The sequence below is a fragment of the Hippoglossus hippoglossus genome, chromosome 13 (assembly GCF_009819705.1).
Source record: "Hippoglossus hippoglossus isolate fHipHip1 chromosome 13, fHipHip1.pri, whole genome shotgun sequence".
Lineage (NCBI taxonomy): Eukaryota > Metazoa > Chordata > Actinopteri > Pleuronectiformes > Pleuronectidae > Hippoglossus > Hippoglossus hippoglossus.
In genome coordinates, this window is record NC_047163.1 from 7,227,656 (window position 1) to 7,250,108 (window position 22,453).

General features: G+C 41.8%; 2 protein-coding genes across 2 annotated transcripts; both read left to right on the forward strand.

Moving 5' to 3' along the window:
• Positions 1-578: 578 nt before the first annotated feature.
• LOC117773084 (prolyl 4-hydroxylase subunit alpha-3-like) lies at positions 579-4,342 on the forward strand. Its single transcript, XM_034604779.1, has 2 exons — positions 579-786; positions 4,162-4,342. Exons 1-2 carry the CDS (start codon positions 614-616, stop codon positions 4,340-4,342), a joined length of 354 nt encoding a protein of 117 aa, XP_034460670.1. The 5' UTR covers positions 579-613.
• A 4,479-nt stretch (positions 4,343-8,821) lies between these two features.
• On the forward strand, positions 8,822-10,049 carry LOC117772988 (odorant receptor 131-2-like). Its single transcript, XM_034604644.1, has one exon. It carries the CDS (start codon positions 8,822-8,824, stop codon positions 9,752-9,754), a length of 933 nt encoding a protein of 310 aa, XP_034460535.1. The 3' UTR covers positions 9,755-10,049.
• Positions 10,050-22,453: the final 12,404 nt, after the last annotated feature.

Genomic DNA, 22,453 nt, shown 5'->3' on the forward strand with positions numbered 1-22,453 from the left:
TAATAATAATAATAATAACAATAATAATAATAATAATATTGATAATAATAATAGCCTAATTACACCAACAATTAATGAATCTTTCTTCTCAAATTTATGGAGCTTTATTGCTACAGATGGGATGTTGTTCAGCACTGTTGCCTGCAGATGTCGCTGTGACTCCAAATTTAAGACCCATATGAACCTATCGCTGTGATTTATCGTCACCTAAAAACAAATAAATCAAATTAAATAAATATAATTATATATATAGGCTATAATAAAGGTGGCAAGTTGATCTTTGTATATCATACAATAAGTGGTTTGCAGGCAACCAGGATCAAATTTAATAATTTAATCAGATTAATTTGCACAAACAACCTAAATAAAAGTTTGGAATACTCCTGTTGTTGTTGTAGAGGAAATAAACCAGTGTGATGAGTGTAATGGTGTAAAACCCATCTCCTCAGGCTGTGGGTGAAAGCTGATCTCACATGTGAGGAGGACCTGGAGGCAGGTTTGATTCTGACAGAGGAGCCTGCAGGAGGAGGAGGAGGAGGAGGAGGAGGAGGAGGAGGAGCTCAGACTGTGGAGCTGCTGCAGGAGGAAGGACATTTAACTCTTTGCTGTGGAGATGAATCTTCTCACACGTGTTTTGTTCGGCTGCGTTGTCCTGACTGTGTCCGCAGGAGAAATGTACACATCGCTGCTGAACGTCCGGCAGGCGATCAGTGTTGAACGGAAGCTGATCGATGACCTGAGAACTTACATCGACCACGAGTTTGAGAGGCTGCAGGACATCAGGCGGTGAGTGATGGTGGCAAAGTGGAGGTGGATGGTTTCTATACAATTCTCTACCTGCATGTTGGATATTCAATAAACAATGATTCCCCCAGAGATTTGTGACTGTGAAATCCTGAGAGAGAGACAGAGCTGCACCTCTGTTCTGTATTTAGGGAAACATCTGCTTTAATTTCCAGATGTGTTTTACTTTGAAAGTGGTGATGGGTTTTGTCCAGTGAACAGTACTGGAGCTGCAACATATAGTGGACAATTAAAAGTTTGTGGACATAATGATGATCAGAGATTTCACAAGAATATGATCATGAGATAAGATACGATAAGTTAAGATGAGTTAAGACAAGAAACAAGACAAGTCATGAAAGTTAGGATAAGGTAAGTTAAGACAAGACAAGTTGAGATACGATAGGATGATAAGGATACAACTTAAGACAAGACAAGTTAAGTCTAGTCAAGTTGAGACAAGACAAGTTAAGGTACGATATCATACAATGAAATATGATACGATACGATGCAATACTTTACGATGCAATACTTTACGATACGATAAGATACGATACCTAATACACGATACCATACGATATGATACCATACCATATACGATAGGATATGATACCATACCATACGATCAGTACGATACAATACAATGCAATACGGGTTAAGACAGGATGAGACAAGTTGAGACAAGAAAAGTTAAGATATAATACGCTACGATACGATATCATACGATACGATATGATAAAATAGGATAGGATAGGATAGGATAGGATACAATGAAATACAATACGATATAATACAAGTAAAGAGAAGACAATTTAAGACAAGTCTAGATGAGACAAGAGAAGTTAAGCTACAATTCAATACAATACCAAATGATACGATGCAATAAGATACGATATACGATGTCCCAATAGCTCAAAAATTTCAATTTCACTGTTGCGGAATTAAAGTTCTGTTTTATGGTTTTTCTTTACAAGAAAACAATGACATCAATTAACTGTGCAGGTAGAATCATGGCTTTTAAAGTTTTTCTTTCCCTTGGCCAGAAACTTTCATGATGCTGCAAAGAGCCCAACTGATGCAGAACAAGACTCATCAAGTCACTTCCCAATAATTAATGCTGAAGATTGAATTCTCCATGGGAAAAAAAAGAAAATGTGTGGAGGAGTCACTTTGACCAAGACACTGAAGCTTCAGTGTTGTGGTGTTTTTGTGGTTTGGTTGGAAAATGAGTCATGTCATGCATCAGCTTGACTGATCTGTCAACATCCAACATTCATTTGAATTTCTTCTTCTGGCGTCAGAACAAAAAGCTGTTTCCTTTCAGCCCAGCGCTGAACTTTCAGAAGTTTAAAAGGTTGCTGTTATTAGATGTAGGGAAGTAAAATCTAATTAAGTGAATAAAGACAAACAAATAAAAGCAGATAAGGTCATAAATAAAGTGATGTGCTTTGGAGTTAGGTGAACTGTTATGTAAAAAGGTATCTCTTGATTATTTCATTATGAGATGATCTGTCTATTTCCTTCGTGTTGTTTGTGTCAAGTACCACAAATCATTGTGTATTTGGTATTTCAACTCTGATGAACAGCAGAGTTTCGTATAACTCCTATCGTGGTTCTGCCTGAAGGATATTTTCTCTTCTGTGAACAGTTTTTAGCTCACGAGCTTCTAACCCAAATCCTAATTGAGTGGTTGTCCTCTTCTTTCCTTTAACCCTTATGTTGTTCCTGGGTCGAATTGACCCAGAGTGTGTCTGTGTCTGTGTGTGTGTGTGTGCGTGCGTGAGTGCGTGCGTGTGATCATACGCAAGCCCTGGCCGGTCAGGGTTAGGGTTAGGGCGACCCAAGGATTGTCATTATCCAATTCTCCTGGGGTAATTGAGACCAATGGATTGTCATTCTCGATTGTCATGGGAGGGGTCATTTAGACCCCCAGAGAGGGCGCTGTGGTGCTCTGTGGGGTCATTTAGACCCACACCTGATTCCAATTGAAATCAAGGGGGGTACATTAGACCCACATATAAGTCTCAGTGTGCCACTCTCTCACGGACCATGGCACGATGTCGCGTCAGGAGCGTTTCACCAGAGAACAGGTTCTCCAACAGCTATTCTCCCAGCAACCATCCTCTGAACCCGAAGAGGGCGCGAAAGAGCCAGAGCGGCCAGTTATGTTATGTTATGTTATGTTATGTTGTGTTATGTTATGTTAGTTATGTTATGTTATGTTATGTAGATAGCGGCTGCTAGTCCTCGTCCTCATCTCATCTCCTCTCATCTCTTCTCCTCCTGTTTTTCTCCCTAGGCCGGTGTCCATTCCGTCAGTACATGCCCAGCAAGCCGGCGAAATACGGGATCAAGTCGTGGGTGGCCTGCGATGCGAAATCAAGCTACGCTTGGAAGATGCAAGTGTACACCGGAAAGTCGAGCGGCGGACGCCCAGAACGGAACCAGGGGTTGCGGGTAGTGCTCGATGTAACGGAGGGACTGCACGGTCGTAATGTCACGTGTGACAATTACTTCACCTCATACGAACTCGCGCGGCAGCTCCTGGAGAGGAAGCTCACCGTGGTCGGCACTGTTCGGAAGAACAAGCCCGAGCTCCCGACAAGGCTGCTCGCGGTCAAGGGAAGAGAGGTGTTCTCATCCAAGTTCGCATCCACGCCCACTGCCACTCTTGTGTCCTACATCCCAAAGAAAAACAGGAATGTGGTGCTCCTGAGCACACGGCACCCTGAGGCCGACATCAGCGACCGCGAGGACGGGAAACCGGTCATCGTCCTGGACTACAACCGCAACAAAGGTGGCGTGGACAACCTAGACAAGGTGATCGGAACGTACAGCTGCAGGAGGATGACCGCGCGTTGGCCCCTGGTCGTCTTTCACAACATTCTCGACGTCTCTTCTTACAACGCCTTCGTGATATGGAGAGAGATCAACCCAGACTGGATGCCGGGCAAGCGGAACAAGCGGAGGGTGTTCCTAGAGCAGCTGGGAAAGGCTCTCGTGACTCTGTTCATCGCACGAAGGGAGCGCATCCCCCGCACGGACGCGTCCGCCGCGGTTGTGAAGGCTGTAAAAGCCGCCGCCGCCGCACAGAGAGCTGTTGACTACGACGCTCGACCCGAGTGTCCGGCCTCTTCCATAGCCCTAGCAGCAGCCCCGCTCGGGGCGAGTAAGAGGAAGAGGTGTCAGATATGCCCCAGGAAAAAGGACTGTAAAACTCACACCATGTGCCGCGGGTGTAACAAATACATCTGCAAGGGCTGCTCACTTGTCTATTGCGCTAGGTGTGCGTCCTAATATGGGGTGGGCTATGTGAGGGGGCCAACAGCCGGGGGAAGCAGGGACAACACAAGGGTTAATAACCACACTTTAACACAGCTTCTACACCAAAGTGTCTGACCTGCACACTGGACTTTATAAAGGCCTGGCGGCTGCGATGGCGAACCCGCTGGCGGCCTTCACCCTGATCAATCGGCTGCATTCAGAGTGGCTGAATGTCATCTGCACTGAAGCTGACAAAGTGCTGAAAGATCATCGCCACAGTACTGCGGTTGTGTAGTCGAGCCTCAGTGGAGGTTGGAGGTGTTTCTGGGTCTGATAAATGAGCTACAGTGGAAGATTTACCAGACCATTCCTGGGGTTTAACCCTTCACCTTTAATTTCACTGACACCTCACTTCCTGGCTGTTTATACAGAAAATAACGGAAGCTCGTAAACTGATAAAATGACTAATAAAATAGTTCATGCATGAAATTCAACTCTGTCTGAGATAAGTAGAATGATTCATGGCAGAAAATACACTTGTAGCTCCAAGAACATCCTCATTTACTGTTCTCTAGCTGTAATTTGATTTAATTTCATTCAACCTTTTAAAACAACATTGCTCAGCCAATCTGCCATCTGTAAATGTATTCAACATTGGATAATTGATTGGTGAGGATTTCACTTTTTTACTTCACTTTTTTTCCTGTTTTTTATATCATGGAAAACTGAATATCTCTGGATTTATGTGCATTTTGATTCATGGATTAACCAGGAAGATAATATTATGATTAAAATAACACTTTGGTCCAACCTCAATTTGGACTAAAGCACTATTTTTAAAATTCATTTCAACTTTTCCTTTTTGTCTTTTTCTTATCCCAGAGAGCTGCCATCTTCTGGTGGAACCTCCACAGAAATGGTGAGGGAGACGTCGACACCCTGCACGCCGGCTGCCCAATGCTCAGTCAAGAACAACTGCTGTATATCACTAAAGAATATATACTCATAAACAGTTTCAGTGAAAGTCTTATTTTTATACCATCAGGACTGTAAGTAACATAATGAGACCACATTTTCTTGGGGTTTTCTTTGTTGCATCCTTTATTAATCCCATCCTCTAATATCTTTTTAGTTTATTTCACTGAAATAGTTTTATTGTACTCCACACTTAAATAGGCCATTTAATATTTCACTAAAGCTCTTGATGCCAACAGATTAGTAAGAGCATTGATTCTGTCTAATTGCCTGCAAATAACTTATCTGCTGAGTTGACAACCTCTGGGGTTCAGAGGTAGAAAGTTTGTTTTGCACAGTTTGGTCCAATCCCCTGTAGACGTGTCCACTGACGCAGGACGTGCATAAAGAGTGGACGAGCCCCCTCTGAGCTGTTCTCTATAGAGTCAACTTGTTTGCCAAACAAGAGAAAACTTCAGTTTGCGCAATTAGACTCAGGAGCTTTACGTTAATAATCAGCCAGTCTGTTAATTACTAAACAGGGGATATGAGACTTGTCCTCTAATTGTGCTCTGGAGATGTCGCGCACTGCAGCAGCTCACTCCAATGGAGAACGTGTCGGAAAACACTCTTCATGTGATTTATCTTTATCTTTATTTATCTTTATCTTTATCTTGATGTTCTCCTTTACACTTGACATCCATTGCACTTCTGTCCGTCCTGGGAGAGGGATCCCTCACATGTGGCTCTCTCTGAGGTTTCTACGTTCTTTTTTCCCTGTTAAAAGGGTTTTTAAGTAGTTTTTCCTTACTCTTGTTGAGGGTTAAGGGCAGAGGATGTCACACCATGTTAAGGCCCTGTGAGACAAATTGTGATTTGTGAATATGGGCTATACAAATAAAGTTTGATTGATTGATTGATTATCGTTTTGAATAACTACACTGTTAATATACCTGTAGGTTAATTGTGCTGTGATGACTGACATGAGTGATGTGGTTCAAGAGCCTGACACTGAAACACTGTTAAAAAAGTGGCACCAGGTTTGTGTCAAATCAGTAGCATATATATTAGTCCAAAAAATTAAATTCACAAAATTTGAGTTTTTACTCTGCAATTTGCAGATTTTGAGCATTTTCCTAAATTTCCAATCTAGTGGTATTTACTTGTAGTAATAGTACAATAAGTATAATTCCAGGATAGTAAGAAACCCATTAAACAATTACAAAAATACAGTGCTGAAATGCACAGTACTGATCTTTACAACGACTGTCAATGATATTTACCCTCCCTCATGTATGCACAACCACAGTCAAACATCCTCAAACCCTGAGATAAACCATCTTTCTGCCGTGCACCACACATGTGTCTTTTCACCATTATATATATGTCTTATCACACGGCCTGGCCTCTGTGCACTGAACACGAAATCCAGTAAGAACTCAGTTTAAAATTAATCAGGTAACGGCTGCATGCAAACAGGAACATTGGAGGAGAAAGTTAACAGTCATGGAAATATTGACCTAGTAATATTGGACTGGGAATATTTCTAGTATTAGAAATGTTGCATTTTTAGGAATATGGGATAAGTGTGAGTGTAATTTTACAGGTAAAATTCTGCAGTGATAGTAACAACACTTAATGCTTTCACAGGCGTCAGTGAGACCCAGCAACTCTGGATCCTGCAGTAATGGACTCACTGAGAGAGAGACTCAGCTTCACTGACTGCAGTGACATCTACAGCTCACAAAGCGTCGCCTGCATTGACGTCAGCACTGTGAGCTGAAGTAAGAAGCACTGCTGCCAAAAACACTTTGCTCAACAGTTCACAAACTGCACTGAACGAGTCTGGTCCAGCTCACATGGAAGTGTCCTCTCAGCAGAATCCTCTCAGTGCCAGCGATCGATACGAGAGCCGCCCCCGTGACAGCTGGAAACGGCTCAGTTGAGTGACAGCACCACATCAGCAGGAAATAAATAGTTAGATAGATTAATTAAAAATACTTTGACTTAAGCAAAATTTGTCCACGTTTTTCAATTCTGTGCTGAAGCTATCTGTTTATTTTCATAAGAAAATATGTCCTGTTGCACAATGTGTTCATGCACCTGTCGTACATGTGAGGTCGACGATGTTCATGATTTTCACCACACAGGGCAAACAGGATGGAGAAATAATGCCGCTGGTCAAACAGGTTCTCTTAATATCCTGGTTTAATTCTGATCCTCTACATACTGGTTTACATACAACTTTGCTGCAGCTGGACAACAGAACCACACTGCTGCAGTGACAGATGGCACTCGGTCATATTAAAGGTTCAGTGTGTAAGATTTATGTGAAAGGGATCTATTGGCAGAAAGTGAATATAAAATAATCCTAGTGATGTTTTCACTAGTGTTTCATCTAAATTGTATGAATTGTTGTTTTCTTTATCCTAGAAAGAGCCGTTTATATTTAAATACTTTATATTTACATCAGGAGCAGGTCCTTTCTAAGGAGGCCGCCATGTTTTTTACAGTAGCCCAGACTGGACAAACTAAACACCTTTTGAGTATTTATGACAACTGAAGGCTGCCACAGCTTCTCTTTCATGTTTGGAAGGGGTGAGGTGAGGGGTTCAGCTGCAAAATGCAACTTCACCACTAGAGGTCACTAAATTCTACACACTGAACCTTTAAGTTAACATAAACAGGAATATTCCAAAATCAACCCAATTAAGACATAAGTCTGAATAAGACACTGCCATGTCAACAGCATGCTCTGATGATCCTCACCTGAATAAGGTCATAACCAGAATAAGCAATAATCAAATCAAGACATGTGGAGTAGTCACATGACGGGCATGTATACGTCTTAATCGCATTAGAACGTCTTATTAGAGTTTTCACAGCATCTTGAAACATCATGTACACGACAATTACCAACTGCTTGACGTCATAATCAGACTTTGCTCTGTAACATGCAAACAGGAATATGAATGGAATATTCTATTAGCAACTCATGTGAACATCATACTTAGAATAATGTAAATCAACAGCTTATTGTAGACAGTGTGGATCATCAATTATTTGAGTGGCAAACAATGTAAATGATGTTGGAAATTGATTTACTGTAAAAGTAATTACACTCTGCCAAGACTTTGGTTTGGAGACATAACTGATGTATTTCGAGATTTTTAAACAATAAATAATACTTTTAAAAGAATCCCGGTTTTATGACTTTGCTCTGAAGGGGTTCTGAGGGTCCTGACCAAGTTCAGTGCAACATCACTTGTGACGTGTTTGTTATGATTTTAAGTTGCTATGATTTAAGAAAAGTTTCATGTCACAACACTCTCCATGTTCAGAGCTTCTTTCCACAGATCTCGTCTCAGCCCTTGAGTCCAACTCCCCACTGAAATCTGTTGATGATGAGAAACATAATGCTTAATGATGAAAGCATGAAATGACTTTATCTCTGGAGGAATCGGGCCTATATCAGACACAACATATAGGAACGAGGCCAGAGATTAGAGGGAGAACGTCTCAGGAACGTTCATCGAAGACACATCTTATGATGAGAAGAATAGAAATCTGAACTCTTCTGACGGACGAAGACATTCGTAGGTGAATGAAGTGCTTTGTTATTTTGAAAATTGGATGTTTATTGAGACAAAGTTCAAACTGCTTTACAGTCAAAGGAGTATTTACAATGTTGGAGGTTTTCTGTAAGTTATCAAGTAGATTATGTTGTTGCTTTTATGTGTGTATTCATTTTATTTCTCAATATGTACATGGAGCTTTAAGTGCTTTAACATGTGTGCTCCCCGGCCTCCACAGCTGCAAAATGTCGAATCTGACTGAGCTTCAAACCAACGCAACCTCCCACAAGAGCCTGTCTGTGATCATCAAGGTTTGTGTGGTCATCCCGTTCTTCTGCGTCTTCCTGTGCTGCATCGCTGTCATGCTGCACATCTTTGCGTCCCACAAGCAGTTCCTGGACACGTCCCGCTACATCCTGTTCGCCTCCATGCTGGTCAACGACACCTTCCAGCTCATGACCTCTGTGCTGCTCTTCCTCTTCGTCATAGGTCAGGTGAAATTTGCTCTGGTATACTGTGTTCCCCTGCTCTTCATATCCACCGCCACTTTCCAGAACACCCCCTTAATCCTGGCCACCATGTCACTGGAGCGTTACATTTCCATCGTCTACCCCCTGCGATGCCCGGCCTCCTGGCGCTCAGACCGTATCTGGATCATTATTCTGTGTCTATGGTTCATCAGCTGCATCTTCCCTGTCATTGACTTCTCCATCGGGAAACGTGACCCTTCTGTGGATGTCCTCTCCACCCCTGTGCATTGCAAAACTATTCTTGTCAACCCCTCTCCTATCCAGAAATTGTTCAAAGCTGCTGTCAGTTTGCTCTTCTTTGCAGTGGTCGCAGTCATCATCCTCTTTACATATGTGAGAATCCTGCTGGAGACCAGGAAGCTGAGACAGGACCGAGTGTCCGTGAACAAAGCCATGCACACGGTGCTACTGCACGGCTTCCAGCTGCTGCTGTGCGTGCTGGCCTTCAGCCATCCCATCACTGAGTCTCTCATAGTGCTGCACGCCAACTGGCAACACGAGGACATCTCCTTTTTTAATTACTTCTGTTTCATCCTGATCCCACGTTTTCTGAGTCCGCTCATCTACGGCTTCAGAGACCAGAGTCTCAGGGGCTACATCGGGAAAACGTTCCTCTGCTGCTCAAAGAAAGTCAAACCCTGGTCGTAGAATTAAATAAGATTAAAGACAGGAGTCAGGAGCCCATGTGAACATTGGAACAGGTTTATATTCTTACTTTTCACTCTGGCCTTTAAGAGACACTTCCTAATGCACTTCCATTGTAAGTAATGGTGACAAAACACAAAGTCCTTGTTCTTCTGGGTAAATGTATATGCCATGTGTATCTGCCATTTTAGTGTGAAATTCATTAAAAAAATATGGGCTAAGTTATGACAAGTCCTTTCAAAAACAAAATTTAAATTTCTTTCCTCCAAAAAGGCCTCAGAGGGTATTAAAAAAGTCCTAGACAATCATTTTGTTTATGAAACATCATTGTATCTTAATGAAACAGTTGATTGTGCTGCAGAAGACTCATCAATCCCTTGTTTGTTTTTTGTCAGTCAGCAGCATCAGATCTGCAGCAAACACTGTCACTACTGCTGCTTTAGGTTGCTCATTGTCTCATGATGAAAAATGTAAGAAGAAGCTTAAAATAAATTGTATTGCTTGATTCATTGCCCATTTCATGAAACATTTCTGGATCCACTGAATGATTATTATCAGTGGAAATGTGTTATATGAGTCCATGTGATATGAATTAAAATATTATGTCTTAATGTCCCAACTGGTTTTCCATCATACTTTCAAACATGTGCCGATGTTATCATGAAACATATTTAAAAGTATAAAATTGTTTTCTATGTGTCTGTTAAATGTCTTAAACCTAGTTTTATGAAATCTGCAGCAACCCCGTTCTTGCATATACATAAAGGGAGTGAACATTTCAAGTTGTACTGATGCAATTCAAAGATTATTTGTGACGCAGAGAGAACAGAATGTACAATCTCTGAACAAGAAATAACCAGACACTGATTAAACCTTGTGTGTCCACAAGATCGACACATTTATGGATCCGCCACCAGAGTCAATACAGGTTGTTGACAGTTGTGGGATTGAATTTTAGTTGTTATGACACAATCTGGCAGCTGCTGTGCTTCAGCCTCTCAGTTTCTCATTGAGCATGCACTGCTGATCCTGCAGGATTTATGAGCAAGTCTGTGACTGAGCTTCACACTTTATAACGAATATTATAAAAATTTAAATACCATAAATGTTTGAACAATGCACAAATAAGTGGGCTGAAATTCCCATTTGAATATTTATATATGTGTATGTAAGCAGCCTAAATGCAAGTTTCCCTTGATGCTGGTAAAGATGTGTCAGAATTGTGTTATAGATAAACCTCAATAATAAATAAAAATACAAAATGTAACCCACCAAGTCAATCTGTTCTCTGGGGGCCTGAAATACACAAATTAAAACTTTGAATATGTTGGTTTTTTTTGCAATGTCCATTAGAAGGGAAACTATATTGAACAGATGCCCATAGGCCAGATATTACTCACATTTTCTTGGGGATTAAAAAGTGATTAACAGTATATTTATTGTGAACTGGTTCTTTAAGTTAAGGGTGTAAAATACCATATGCATGTCACAGTGACACATGTAGTTTAATCCATATCAACATTATTCACATGTAATAATAATAATAATAATATTAATAATAGCCTAATTACACCAACAATTAATCAATCTTTCTTCTCAAATTTATGGAGCTTTATTGCTACAGATGGGATGTTGTACAGCGCTGTCGCCTGCAGATGTCGCTGTAACTCCAAACTTAAGACCCATATGAACCTATCGCTGTGATTTATCGTCACCTAAAAACAAATAAATCAAATTAAATAAATATAATTATATATATAGGCTATAATAAAGGTGGCAAGTTGATCTTTGTATATCATACAATAAGTGGTTTGCAGGCAACCAGGCTCAAATTTAATAATTTAATCAGATTAATTTGCACAAACAACCTAAATAAAAGTTTGGAATACTCCTGTTGTTGTTGTAGAGGAAATAAACCAGTGTGATGAGTGTAATGGTGTAAAACCCATCTCCTCAGGCTGTGGGTGAAAGCTGATCTCACATGTGAGGAGGACCTGGAGGCAGGTTTGATTCTGACAGAGAAGCCTGCAGGAGGAGGAGGAGGAGGAGGAGGAGGAGCTCAGACTGTGGAGCTGCTGCAGGAGGAAGGACATTTAACTCTTTGCTGTGGAGATGAATCTTCTCACACGTGTTTTGTTCGGCTGCGTTGTCCTGACTGTGTCCGCAGGAGAAATGTACACATCACTGCTGAACGTCCGGCAGGCGATCAGTGTTGAACGGAAGCTGATCGATGACCTGAGAACTTACATCGACCACGAGTTTGAGAGGCTGCAGGACATCAGGCGGTGAGTGATGGTGGCAAAGTGGAGGTGGATGGTTTCTATACAATTCTCTACCTGCATGTTGGATATTCAATAAACAATGATTCCCCCAGAGATTTGTGACTGTGAAATCCTGAGAGAGAGACAGAGCTGCACCTCTGTTCTGTGTTTAGGGAAACATCTGCTTTAATTCCCAGATGTGTTTTACTTTGAAAGTGGTGATGGGTTTTGTCCAGTGAACAGTACTGGAGCTAGGGCTGTGCTCAAAAAATTGATATGGCAATATATCGTGACGTCCTCCTTGCTGATGCACGCATCGATGCAGATGCTACTGTATCGATACGGCATCAAATGCTGTGACGGCTGTTTTGAAAACGAAACATCACCTATGGTGCAGTGCACAATGAAGCCAATAGGTGGCAGTTTAGGCAAAAAGAGCACACGTCTCAACCCAGAACAAACATGGAAGGAAACAGTGAAAAACTGTTTCCACCGCCGGTAAAACTCAAGGCCAAGATATGGGAGCATTTCGGATTTTTGCAGACACCAGGAAGTCGGGAATTGGACATGAGTCATGCAATATGCAAGCTATGCAGAAACAAAGTAAAATACTGCAGCAACACGACCAACCTCCGTCTTCACATGACAAGACACCACGCTGATCAGCCGCTAGCAACAGGTACTACACAGCGTGTGTCGTCTCAACCAACCCTGAATGAGGCTTTCAACTCAAAATTTCCCTCAACATCCCAACGGGCTAAGAAGATCACAAATGCACTTTTATGCTTTATATGTAAAGACTTGCGCCCGTACAGTGTTGTTGATAATGAAGGCTTCAGGCAACTGCTTAATGAGTGTGAGCCACGCTACACAATCCCCACTCGTCGGTTCGTTACAGAGACTGCAGTTCCCCAGTTGTACGCAGACGTGAAGCAACAAGTCACTGAAGCGATCTTTTCTGCAAACAGAGTTGCCATTACATGTGATGCCTGGACGTCGAGAGCAACCCAGTCATATGTAACTCTCACATGCCACCATATTTCTCCAGACTGGGAAATGGTCTCACACGTCCTGCAGACCAGAGCTATGTTTGAAAGCCACACCGGGTCAAATATTGCAGATTTGCTAGGGGACGTGGTTAATGAATGGGGGCTTGTTGACAAGGATCCTGTGTTGGTGACAGATAATGCCTCTAATATGACAATCGCCCACAATTGGCGAAGTTAGTGCACGTGAAATGCTTTGCGCGCAGTCTGAATTTGGCCGCTCAACGGGCACTCAAGACGCCCACTGTTTCCCGTCTACTGGGAAGAATTCGCAGCATCGTGGCTTTTTTTAGGAAAAGCACAATTGCAAGCCATGTCCTGAATGAAAAGCAGAAGCTACTTAATCTCCCCGAACACAAGCTCATGACAGATGTAGCTACGAGATGGAACAGCGCCTGTGATATGTTGGAGCGCTTCTTAGAGCAGCAGCCCGCAATTTGCGCAGCATTACTCTCCACTGAGGTGCGGAAGAATGCCAAGGAGTTGTGGACCTTAACTGAAGCGGACCTGGCCTGTGCTGAAGATGTGGCTAAAGCCCTGAAGCCGCTAAAAGTTGCAACACTCGTTATGTCAGAAGAAAAGACCCCTACGCTGTCTGTTATAGCACCGCTGCATGCCCAGCTGTGCAACGGCGCTCATGTCCAAGCAACAGACTCGGCCGTTACGAGGGACATTAAAAACACCGTATCCGGGGATCTTGGGAAGAGATACGTGAGCGACAGATCCTTTCTGTGCATCGCCTCAGCACTAGATCCACGCTTTAAAGCGTTGCCCTTCTTGGAAGAAGACCAAAGACAGGACACGTATACCACCGTGGCAGCAGAGGCAGCGCGGATTTCTCAGGTGGGGGTTAATTAACCTTAGTTTACAAAGTGTTTTTTTGCCCGAAAAACAAAACAACCTTTTCACTTGACTTTGGTACAGCAGGTTGTGCAGTATAATGTAATGATATAACTATACAACTGTGACTCATCTTTTGTATTTATGAATGCTATGTGGTCTTGGTTATAAGCTTTATATACAGTCTATGTTATGAGTACATTTTGATGTTCTGATTTCAGAAGAACCAGAACTATGTACCAGAACAAGAAAAGGCAAAAACTTGTTCTTCCCCACCCTGCAAGAGAAGAAAGGACTCTACCTGTGCTCTAGCAGATTTATTTGGAGAGACATTTTCTCTTCCCAAAAGACTCACCTATGTCACTACATGATCAGGCACTTGATGAAATCAAGAAATACAAAGAGGCAGAGCCATTGGCTCTTACTGGGGATCCACTCAGTTGGTGGAGGGAGCACCAGGTTGCTTTCCCCTTACTATCTAACTTAGCTAGGAATACCCTCTGCATCCCAGGTACAAGTGTTGCCGCAGAGAGGGTGTTCTCCACCGCTGGAGACATAGTTACAGCTCAGAGGAGTGCTCTGAAACCTGAGCATGTGGATCAACTGGTGTTTCTGCACAAAAATCTGAAAACATGTTAAGCCTTAGCTGCCAGTACAAGGCCAATTTTAAGTTTGTTAAAAAAGATTTTATTTATTTTTTTATTATAATTTTGTCTTTATAAAAGAACTGATTTGCTGTGGACATTCTTATAGCAAATGGAAGTGCACTTAAAGTCAAGTGAAACCAGAGTATTATGGCTATTTTAAGTTTAAAAGTTAAGGAATATTTTATTTGCATTTATTAATAACTCTGAGTTGAAGGAGAATTATTTTATGTAACATTGGAGATCTTTGTTGGCCAGAATTTTAAGTGTTTTAAGTTGTGCAATCCTTAAGGCTTTGCCTTTGTTGTTATATGGAATAATAAAAAACAACTGTTGTAGTAAATTCTGTGCAGGACATGGTCATTATTCAAAAGCAATGTGTATTGTGATACGTGTCGTATCGTGGCCTCCGTATCGTGATACGTATCGTATCGTGAGGTTGTAGGCGATACCCAGCCCTAACTGGAGCTGCAACATATAGTGGACAATTAAAAGTTTGTGGACATGATGATGATCAGAGATTTCACAAGGATATGATCATGAGATAAGATACGATAAGTTAAGATGAGTTAAGACAAGACACAAGACAAGTCATGAAAGTTAGGATAAGGTAAGTTAAGACGAGACAAGTTGAGATACGATAGGATCTTCTGGTGGAACCTCCACAGAAATGGTGAGGGAGACGTCGACACCCTGCACGCCGGCTGCCCCGTGCTCAGTCAAGAACAACTGCTGTATATCACTGAAGAATATATAATCATAAACATTTCATGAAAGTCTTATTTTTATACCATCAGGACTGTAAGTAATGTTGTGCAATAGTAGGTAGACTTGATGTTGGCTAATTATTAATAAAATATTTTTATTAAAATAATAAAATTATTTATTAAAATAATAAAATTATTAATTAAAAACAATAAAGTTATCAATTAAGAATGAAATAATTAATGAGAAACAATAAAATTATCAACTAAGAATAATACAATTTGTAATTATAATTTATCAAAGACGGGGCACCACCCTGGTATCAGGGACCAACAATCAATCTGTAAAGATCAGTCTCATAAAATCTCAATATTTACTATTAATGATTGTAAAATGAACAGTGAAGGTTTAAGTTCAAGCACTGGCTATCATGTTCCAGCTGTAGTCACATACATATGCACAAATAATCACAAAATACCGGTACATTAAATACAATAGAATTTATTAAAGATAATAACCTCAATGTTAATTGATGACTATTATCCTAACAAGAATCCACTATATCAAAGATCACAACACTAGCACTTAACACGATTTATAACACACATGTAATACCTGTGTGTGTGTGTGTGTGTGTGTGTGTGTGTGTGTGTGTGTGTGTGTGAGAGAGAGAGAGAGAGAGAAGGGGGAGTCAAGATGGCGTACGAAGTCACGGGGGATGACGTTGTATTACTGAATTTAAGATGGCGGTCTAACCGCGTGGTGTCGTGTTACTGAATTCAAGATGGCGGTCTAACCACGTGATTTGACGTAGGATCGAATTCAAGATGGCGGTCTAGCCGCGTTGTTTGACCAACAGGAAATGGAGAACAAAGGGATGCTTTTGTCTATCTCGTGGTTCAAAGCGCCGAATGGCGTCGAGATGCGATCGCACTCTCTAAGTCCCCGGACAGGTATAACACGTGAATTATGTGGATGCAGGTTGGAACGTGTGTGCAGGCGGGTTTAGGAGAAAAGAGAGAGAGAGAGAGAGAGAGAGAGAGAGAGAGAGAGAGAGAGAGAGAGAGAGAGAGAGAAAAGGAAACATGCAAAGAGTGATCAGAGGAGATCTCAAACACCGCCAGAGACAACTTTGCGGGGACTTTACCACTCGGTACCCAAGCGGATGAACTAAGATCCGTCCAGCTGTGTACCGATCTTTTAATGGGTTAAAATCTCCGCAAAATTGGTCTAACGGTAATCAGTGCCGCGATGTGGCCGTAAACGCAGATTCGTCACGACGCGCTGACACAAAACAAAGGGACTCGGCGGTCCTACAGAAATATACACTCAAATAATAACACGCTAATGTTTAAACTAGTCTCTGCCCAGACATAAGCCTCTTAATTGTGTTCGTGGCCTCTAGAGTAGCTGATTCGCGCGGTGGCAGCGGGAAACGAGCGGGCCGGATAGGAGAGAATTCGGCTCGTTCTCTTTGGCGAATGTGTCCTGCCCTTTACACCGGACGCGCAGCGCAGCGCCGTTCTCGAGCACGCAGCCGCCTGGCTGTTCACACGGGACGCGCATTTCTCCGCGCTGGTCAGCCCGCAATTCACTCACATGTGGCATTTGTCTGGATCCTTGGGACCGGGAGGCTGCAGCAGTTGCTCGGGCGCGACCGCTCACTCTCCCATGCGTGAGCTGGAATTTGTGTCAACGCCACACAGTCAGCAGTGTGGAAGACTTCCGCAGTGTTCAGCACTACTGTAACACTGGCACAAACACACAGAGCCCCCCCACTCGTTACGCCAGGTTTACACCGGACGCAGCGAGGCAGCGCAGCGCCGTTCTCAAGCGCGCAGCCGCCTGGCTGTTCACACGGGACGCGCATTTCTCCGCGCTGTTAAGCCCGCGATTCTGCTTTCTCCGCTTGTTGTTGTACCCGTTGAATGTCGGGGTTTGGGGGTAAATGATGGTCTTCATAGCCCCCCCCCCCCACCCCTCTCTTTCTCTCTCTGTCTATCTGCTTGTAGTGGATGGGCAGAGGGGGACATTTAATTATGTGATTGGGAAAATTAAAACTCCAGGACAACAGAAGGGGAATACAAAGTATGGGATGCATATTTGATAATTTATATCATATAAAATATGTAATTTATATCGTTTAAAATCATGGGGGGAGAGGGGGGAGAGGGGAGCTGGCTCACTAGCATTTAAAGGAACAGGCACTCAAAACAGGTCACTCTGTGGAGGGCTGTTTTAGACAGGGTAAAAAGGGTGCTGTTTTAAATGATCCTTGTGGTATTTTGACCAAAGTATGTTACAGACATTTCATTAAGACCCCAAGGAACCATATCAACTTGTGGTAAAATGGGCATACAATGTCCTCTTTAAGGTAAAAATAAAAATACAAACGTTTGGATTGGTTGCTCCCTTTAAGTGTCTGGATCATCTGGAGGAACCGGGAGAGGTTCTGGTCCTATCTTCAGCGCACGGGAAAAAGCAATGAATTGAGGGGGTTCTCTGTATTTATTACCTGAGAAATGTCCGGCCTCTCTCCAGGGGGGGCCGTGGGGTCTGTTGGCTCTCAGCCAATGGAAGGCCTGAGTTTAAACTCGGGCGGCGGTCAAAAAAACATGGATGCCCCAAAAGCATTCTGGGTATTTTTCGGCCTCACAGCAGGAAACAACTCGAGGCAGGCTGTTAAAGGCCCATGTAGGCCTCATCCTTCCTTTGTCTGGCCCCGATCCCCAACAGTAACATAATGAGACCACATTTTCTTGGGGTTTTCTTTGTTGCATCCTTTATTAATCCCATCCTCTAATAGCTTTTTAGTTTATTTCACTGAAAATAGTTTTATTGTACTCCACACTTAAATAGGCCATTTAATATTTCACTAAAGCTCTTGATGCCAACAGATTAGTCAGAGCATTGATTCTGTCTAATTGCCTGCAAATAACTTATCTGCTGAGTTGACATCCTCTGGGGTTCAGAGGCAGAAAGTTTGTGAAAACTTCAGGTTGCGCAATTAGACTCAGGAGCTTTACGTTAATAATCAGCCAGTCTGTTAATTACTAAACAGGGGATATGAGACTTGTCCTCTAATTGTGCTCTGGAGATGTCGCGCACTGCAGCAGCTCACTCCAATGGAGAGCGTGTCAGAAAACACTCTTCATGTGATTCATGATCGTTTTGAATAACTACACTGTTAATATACCTGTAGGTTAATTGTGCTGTGATGACTGACATGAGTGATGTGGTTCAAGAGCCTGACACTGAAACACTGTTAAAAAAGTTGCACCAGGTTTGTGTCAGATCAGTATCATATATATTAGTCCAAAAAATGTAATAAACAAAATTTGAGTTTTTACTCTGCAATTTGCAGATTTTTAGCATTTTCCTAAATTTCCAATCTAGAGGTATTTACTTGTAGTAATAGTACAATAAGTATAATTCCAGGATAGTAAGAAACCATTTAAACAATTACAAAAATACAGTGCTGAAATGCACAGTACTGATCTTTACAACGACTGTCAATACTATTTACCCTCCCTCATGTATGCACAACCACAGTCAAACATCCTCGAACCCTGAGATAAACCATCTTTCTGCCGTGCACCACACAGTTACACATGTTTATGTGTCTATGTGTCTTTTCACCATTATATATATGTCTTATATATTTTATTCCTAATTAATGTGACAATGTAATAGGGGTCATGCCAACAACATCTTCTGAAATAAGAATTTTCTTATTAAAACACGTGAGATGATGATACCATCAGTGTTTCAGGAGCAACCTTCATGTTTACAGTGTCTCAAACAGGTCTCAGGTTTTAGGGCAGTTTGCATCACACGGCCTGGCCTCTGTGCACTGAACACGAAATCCAGTAAGAACACAGTTTTAAATTAATCAGGTAACGGCTGCATGCAAACAGGAATATTGGAGGAGTAAGTTAACAGTCATGGAAATATTGACCTAGTAATATTGGACTGGGAATATTTCTAGTATTAGAAATGTTGCATTTTTAGGAATATGGGATAAGTGTGAGTGTAATGTTGTGCCATAATGCATCAAACGTGATACCATAAAATGGTGCGCCTTTCGGCATTCAAAAAATTTGGTTATCAAAATAAAATATTAAATATTAATATTTTATTATTAATATTAAATAATACCTTTAATTGATTAAAGTTACCTCGGGGCACCACCCTTCAAAGGAAGGGAAAAGATCGCCAATTTATTGATTAAGTCTCATAGATAAAGGTTCTAACTACAAATTTGGAACTCTGATTAACAATTAAATGAATAACTATAACCAAAATTACCATATAGATAGTTAGCTAAGTTGAAAGATATGGGGTTCTTGACAGTGTAGAGGTTGGCGAAATTCACTTATGCAACATTAATGGAAAAACATTTGTGAAAGAAAAACATTTATTATGAATATAATAAAGTATAAAAACACAAATTACTAACGGTCTAATTGCTAAACAACGATAGGTATGTGTGTATACATGTGTGTGTGTCTGTGTGAGTCAGCGCGCTTTCGAAATGGTGGCTGGCCCAAGAGATAACACCCATCCCCCACCTATTGGAATGTTTACGACCTGTAGAGATAATGAGGTGAAGAGTTATGCGTGTGTCTGTGTGTGTGCCAAATTAGAGGAAGTTACTAGATTGGATGCAACGAAAGACTGTGAAGAGCATAACAGACTAACATTACTTTCTCAATAACTTGTACCCAAAATATCACAACACCACAAATCAAACTTATAAACCTCACACAGAATCGAATAAACAGTCTTGCTTAGCCTAGTATAATTATTAAGCCCAGTTGTGTTACCAGTCCGTGGAAAGGGGAAAAAGGAAGTTGCTGTGCAGTTCGCAGTTTTGTGTCGTCTTGCTGGTTTCTGTTGAGTTCAGTTCAGTTCAGTTGCTGGCTGAAGTTTGCAAGCAGGACATCGAGTCGCTGCTAGGACGTTGGTAGAGCTTGGAGGGCGAGGAGGTTTCCTTGGTGAGATGAGCTGGAAGCTGCACCTTTGTGCTCCTCTCGAAGAGTTGGATGGGAAGAGAAGATATGAGCTGGAGAAGAGGCTCCACAGCCTTCCATCCTGTGGAAGGATCGTAGGAAGAGGCAGGACGAGGCTCGACAGCCTTCTCTCCTTGGAGGGAGTGTAGAAAGAGAGGGAAGAGTTGCATCAACCTGGCTTTATATTGGCCCGGTGACCTCACAGGTCATGGGGTCCAGAGTGACCAATGGGAGTTGAAACCTGTGTCCCTGGGGGGGGGGGGGGGTTCACCCTCTGTGCCCCCTGGGAGACTGAGTCTTGGAGGAAAATGCGACTTCAGGCTCTTGACTGAACATGTAGGCCGAAGTGTGGTTTCACAAAGAACCATGGCCCAACAGTAATTTTACAGGTAAAATTCTGCAGTGATAGTAACAACACTTAATGCTTTCACAGGCGTCAGTGAGACCCAGCAACTCTGGATCCTGCAGTAATGGACTCACTGAGAGAGAGACTCAGCTTCACTGACTGTAGTGACATCTACAGCTCACAAAGCGTCGCCTGCATTGACGTCAGCACTGTGAGCTGAAGTAAGAAGCACTGCTGCCAAAAACACTTTGCTCAACAGTTCACAAACTGCACTGAACGAGTCTGGTCCAGCTCACATGGAAGTGTCCTCTCAGCAGAATCCTCTCAGTGCCAGCGATCGATACAAGAGCCGCCCCCGTAACAGCTGGAAACGGCTCAGTTGAGTGACAGCACCACATTAGCAGGAAATAAATAGTTAGATAGATTAATTAAAAATACTTTAACTTAAACAAAATTTGTCCACGTTTTTCAATTCTGTGCTGAAGCTATCTGTTTATTTTCATAAGAAAATATGTCCTGTTGCACAATGTGTTCATGCACCTGTTGTACATGTGAGGTCGACGATGTTCATGATTTTCACCCCACAGGGCAAACAGGATGGAGAAATAATGCAGCTGGTCAAACAGGTTCTCTTAATATCCTGGTTTAATTCTGATCCTCTACATACTGGTTTACATACAACTTTGCTGCAGCTGGACAACAGAACTGCACTGCTGCAGTGACAGATGGCACTCGGTCATATTAAAGGTTCAGTGTGTAAGATTTATGTGAAAGGGATCTATTGACAGAAAGTGAATATAAAAAATAATCCAAGTGATGTTTTCACTAGTGTTTCATCTAAATTGTATGAATTGTTGTTTTCTTTACCCTAGAATGAGCCGTTTATATTTAAATACTTTATATTTACATCAGGAGCAGGTCCTTTCTAAGGAGGCTCCATGTTTTTTACAGTAGCCCAGACTGGACAAACTAAACACCTTTTGAGTTTTTATGACAACTGAAGGCTGCCACAGCTTCTCTTTCATGTTTGGAAGGGGTGAGGTGAGGGGTTCAGCTGCAAAATGCAACTTCACCACTAGAGGTCACTAAATTCTACACACTGAACCTTTAAGTTAACATAGACAGAAATATTCCAAAATCAACCCAATTAAGACATAAGTCTGAATAAGACACTGCCATGTCAACAGCATGCTCTGATGATCCTCACCTGAATAAGGTCATAACCAGAATAAGCAATAATCAAATTAAGACATGTGGAGTAGTCACATGACGGACATGTATACGTCTTAATCGCATTAGAACGTCTTATTAGAGTTTTCACAGCATCTTGAAACATCATGTACACGACAATTACCAACTGCTTGACGTCATAATCAGACTTTGCTCTGTAACATGCAAACAGGAATATGAATGGAATATTCTATTAGCAACTCATTTGAACATCATACTTAGAATAATGTAAATCAACAGCTTATTGTAGACAGTGTGGATCATCAATTATTTGAGTGGCAAACAATGTAATTACACTCTGCCAAGACTTTGGTTTGGAGACATAACTGATGTATTTAGAGATTTTTAAACAATAAATAATACTTTTAAAAGAATCCCGGTTTCATGACTTTGCTCTGAAGGGGTTCTGAGGGTCCTGACCAAGTTCAGTGCAACATCACTTGTGACGTGTTTGTTATGATTTTAAGTTGCTATGATTTAAGAAAAGTTTCATGTCAAAACACTCTCCATGTTCAGAGCTTCTTTCCACAGATCTCGTCTCAGCCCGTGAGTCCAACTCCCCACTGAAATCTGTTGATGATGAGAAACATAATGCTTAATGATGAAAGCATGAAATGA